At 43.4% G+C, this 4,344-nt stretch overlaps 1 protein-coding gene across 2 annotated transcripts; it reads left to right on the top strand.

Moving 5' to 3' along the window:
• Window positions 1-373: 373 nt before the first annotated feature.
• On the top strand, window positions 374-3,986 carry LOC121567403 (mRNA decay activator protein ZFP36-like). 2 transcript variants are annotated; one of them, XM_045220985.1, is made up of 2 exons: window positions 374-533; window positions 1,699-3,986. In XM_045220985.1, the coding sequence occupies exons 1-2, from the start codon at window positions 480-482 to the stop codon at window positions 2,794-2,796; spliced, it is 1,152 nt and encodes a 383-aa protein (XP_045076920.1). In that variant the 5' UTR covers window positions 374-479; the 3' UTR covers window positions 2,797-3,986. The 2 variants fall into 2 exon arrangements, with proteins under 2 accessions (XP_045076920.1, XP_041733361.1); XM_041877427.2 differs by having other exon boundaries at window positions 1,696-3,986.
• The last annotated feature ends 358 nt before the right edge of the window (window positions 3,987-4,344 follow it).

Raw genomic sequence — 4,344 nt, 5'->3', positions numbered from 1 at the left:
TCTGCTCATTAATATTTGTGTGAGGAGAAAATCCACTACCTTCATCATCTTGTACAATTTGACCGTGAATATGTGCTTGTGGCTTCTGTCTTCATCAAACTACAACATATATTTGGAGTCTTTCTAAATTGTAATCACTCAAAATTAAAATGTATGAAAACACGTTGTGCTTTGGATTGTAAGAGAGAAATGTTATGTTGTCCAATATTGTCCATCAATTGATGTGCATCAAAATATTATTTGTTGTTGTGATGTGCTGTTTTGCATGACTGGCATGCATGCAACTACTAGGCTGCACCGTGGGCCATACACAGGGATGAGAGTTGGTGCGGGGGTGTGGCTATCGTATACAGTATAGCGTTAAAACCACACGTGCACCAACACACGGTTTGCAGTTCGTACAGAAAAGTTTGAAAAGTTTGTCAACTGGAGCTAACAGACTTTCCCGTTTGTGCAAGAGGGAACCCCATCTCAAGAAAATGCCATCATACGCGCTTAATACATTTCTTGATTTGGAAGAGGTTATGTGCAAGGTAATTTGATGATTTTTATACCATAAAAATAGCTAGTTAGTTAGCCAGCAAACGATGACTCGTGTCTGGCAGCAAGTCTATGTTGCTAGCGTTGCACAAATCAACGGATGCCTTATAAATTCGCAAAATCCAGCATGCTATATGCATACACTGCATAGTTTTGCTAGCTACCTAATTAGTTAAACTTGCCAACCACTCGATTTCGAATGAATACAGGCAGTGAGTGAAGTTGCAATGCTGCGCTATGCAGCCATTTGTTTTCGATTGCTTGCAAGTTCAGTCCCCAGCTAGTGGTGTGGTAACTTTTGGTGGTTCGTGCTATCATGTTTGTTAGCTAACTAACTAATAATAATAATAAGCGAATAATATTTATTAGAAAATATGGCAGAGAATTTGCGTCTGACTAACTTACAAATCAATGCATATAGTCGTGCAACTGCTTGTGAGCAAAAGCATCTTGTCATTAATTGACGTACATTTAACCCTTTTCACTGGAAATTACTCACAATTTGTAGTTAACGTGTTAGATCGATTGCTCTTTCTAACTAAACATTCATTTCCAAAATACGATTGAAGCTTTCAATGCAAAAGCCAACTGTGGAGATAAACCAACGTGCATTTCAATTAGTTTTAGTGCGCGCTTCAAAAGTCAACGAAGGGTATTAGCTAGCTATAGTAACGTTGTTCTGTTAGCTTACTAAAGTAACGTTAACTGAATCCAAGCAACTAGCCAGAGGTAATACCTCTAAATTACATTGGCTAAAGTCACCCACAGCAAATCAGAACTTTTTGGACAGTCCAGCCTTTCTTGCACATTAACGATTGGCCATTTGCAAAATAAATCTTATAGCACCTAACTAGATGGTCGACTGAGTTGAACTATGCTGTTACTTTGGTCGTTTAAAAGCATTTGAAAATATAATTCTTACAAAGTTTAGCCTACTCATGTTAGGCCTTTGAACGTGGGCCTAGCTAAAGAATAGAACAGATGTTTCCCTTGGTTTTGCTATTTCCTGTCTTTGTTTTTATATAGAAGTGGGTCCTCGAGATGAAGTAAACATAAGATACTGTTAATGGCTTGACTGTAGTTTTCTTTAGACAACAGAAAATGGAGATGTATGTATAACATTGTTTTTTTCCTTTTCTTACTGTCTCTATCCAGCAGCTTCTGAGCCTGGACCTCCGGGACGCATCCAAGCAGTCAACATTCCCAGTGAGACCTGTTGGTTACAATAAGCCCTGTTCCCCCTCTGCATCTAGCTCTGCCCTCTCTACAGACTCCACAGACAGTGCATCCATGACCTCCAGCCACTGGGGGCAGAACACAGAGGCCTCACTCCCATCAAGATTGAACAAGATGTCATTTTGGGCTGAGCGCTCGGTCAGCATGGTGGAGCCCAGCACGTGCACCCTGGGCTGGGCCTCTACAGAGCCTAAACAGCCCCCAGCCTCCCCTACTGGTGGCCCTGTCTCCGGGTCTCCCACCTCCTCACGCTATAAGACTGAACTCTGCCGCACCTTTGCTGAGAGTGGCATCTGTAAGTACGGGGGGAAGTGCCAGTTTGCCCACGGCTTTGATGAGATACGTGACCTCAACAGACACCCCAAGTACAAGACGGAGCCTTGTCGCACCTTCCACACCATCGGCTTCTGTCCTTACGGCATCCGCTGCCACTTTGTTCATAACAACGAGGACGACCTGGGCCCCTGCCCCGCCAGGCCTGGTCCTGGTCCCCAAGCCCCCCGCACCAGACGACCCCCTCTACTTAGGCAGAGCTTCAGCTTCGCAGGCTTCCCCTCTGCCCCTCCACAGCCCCTGGAGCCCTCCCTCCCCCACCCCTACCTCCTAGTGCCTTCAGGCTCCCCTCCCACCTCAGCTGACATCACCGACCTGCTCTCCCACGCCTTCTCCGAGGTGGACTGTGTCTTTGAGCCGGCCCGTGATCTCCAGTCTCAGTTTCTCCCCTCTCCTGACTCAGGCTGTTCCCTCTGTGGACTGTCCCCCGTGCCTTCCCCCTCCGTCTGCGGCCTGCAGCAGAGCCAGAGTCCCCCCCGTGGGCCTGCTCTTGGGGCCAGGAGCCTCTCCTACACCTCCCTGTCTGACCACGAGGGCGGGTGTGGCAGCTCAGCCAGCAGCCTCAGTGGGTCTGACTCCTCTGGTCCAGATGGGTCTGGTCGGCGGCTGCCCATCTTCAGCCAGCTCTCAGTGCCTGACGAGGGCTTCAGCAGCGAGTGCTGCAGCGGCACTAGCTTCTTCCTCTAGGTAGGATGGTCTACTCAAACCTTCCCGAACCACTCCGTGACTCTTGTCTTGTCCATTGAAAGACTTGCGCATTTTTTTAAAGAACCTTGACTGTATGCTATTGTGTACCTACTGTATTGTACAGGCAGATCCTTGACACAGAAATGTGCTTCAGTTAAGCTCAAGCGAAATTAAGCTGTACAATTTGAGGTCCAAGTCAACAGTAAGGCAAGGTGCCAAAGTTGCGTTGCACTGACTATTTTGAAGAAGAAAAAAAATGTGATCACAGTGTGATTTGTGCTGGAAGTCCTCCATTCCTGCCACCTGGAGTTGTAAGAAGTGTACTAGTCATTGAAACAACAGTTTGAGAAGCAATTAATGAATCTTAGAATGTTTAAAAAAGCCAAAGACAAGGACACAATGCATCTCTGCCAAGTTAGATTTCCCCCTATGAATGTTGGTTGACTAATGTGGTGATATTTTGTATACTGGCTCATTCTTTTCTTTATTGTACACTGTGTTCTTCAGACTGGGCGTAAGAAATTTACCCTTTCCAAAAAAACACTTTTACTGTTTTATTTTTTGGTTGGAAACTGCAATTTTCATTGTTAGTTGCAGGGGGACCTTGTTTTTTTTCTATTTTAGATCAAAGCTTAAATCGGTTTCCTAACTTAGCGAGGTGGCTTGTGAGAATTAATCATTGTTTTCTCACTTGTTTCTGTGATTTCTGCAAATGTGTTTTGAAGTTGTATGTAGACGTTCTGAAGACTCCAAGGGTACAGTGTGTATCCCTTGTGTGGTAGACTCTGCATGTAATCCCTGATTAGCAGAAAAATACATGTAAATGGCAAAGTGCTATGATTAAACTGGGTTGTTATTGAAATCTGATTCTATTGAGTTGGACCTAAACTGCACCTGGTTCAGTAGATTGAATTGTGTCTTTCTAGAAGTCCTTTGGGAGATCAAATGGTAGATGTTTGTTTCTGAGATGTTTTGGTAGTTGGTTCTGAGAGTGGATGCTCTTTTTGCATTCCATTGTATTTAAATGCCTTTTTGACCAACATGTTTCAAGCTTGTTTAGTGTTAATGGAGAATCTTTAGTAAATTAAGTTTAATTTATTTTAATGTATTTATAGATAACTTTTTGAGTTTGTATTAAGTTTAATATATTGTTTTTTGTACTGGAAATAAACTTTTTTTTAAAACAATGTTTGTTTAGTCTCTTACAATGAATGTATTTCTGCTGTCTTCAAGGTGTTTGAGGGAATCTGCCCACAATGGTTGCATCCATGAAATGCAGCACTACATTTACAAAGACTGAATTTGTCATGGAGCCATCAGTGTTTTTGCATAATATCGACTGTATTCTCAAATGAACATGCCTCTTCAAATTGTGGTGAGTCATTCCAAATAACTTGTGTATAGCTTGTTCAGTGGCACATTGGATTGTTTGCCTATAGCGTCCTGTTGCGCCAACCTAGTTATAGCACAGTTACTCGTGACTTCTTTGGAACGTTTGTTTCAATGTAAAGCAGCTCAACAAAATGCTACCCACAGATTAATCTGTAG

Source organism: Coregonus clupeaformis, chromosome 6, assembly GCF_020615455.1.
Source record: "Coregonus clupeaformis isolate EN_2021a chromosome 6, ASM2061545v1, whole genome shotgun sequence".
In the NCBI taxonomy this organism is placed as follows: domain Eukaryota; kingdom Metazoa; phylum Chordata; class Actinopteri; order Salmoniformes; family Salmonidae; genus Coregonus; species Coregonus clupeaformis.
The sequence above is the reverse complement of the archived record's forward strand: the minus strand, read 5'-3'. Positions and strand labels throughout refer to the sequence as shown.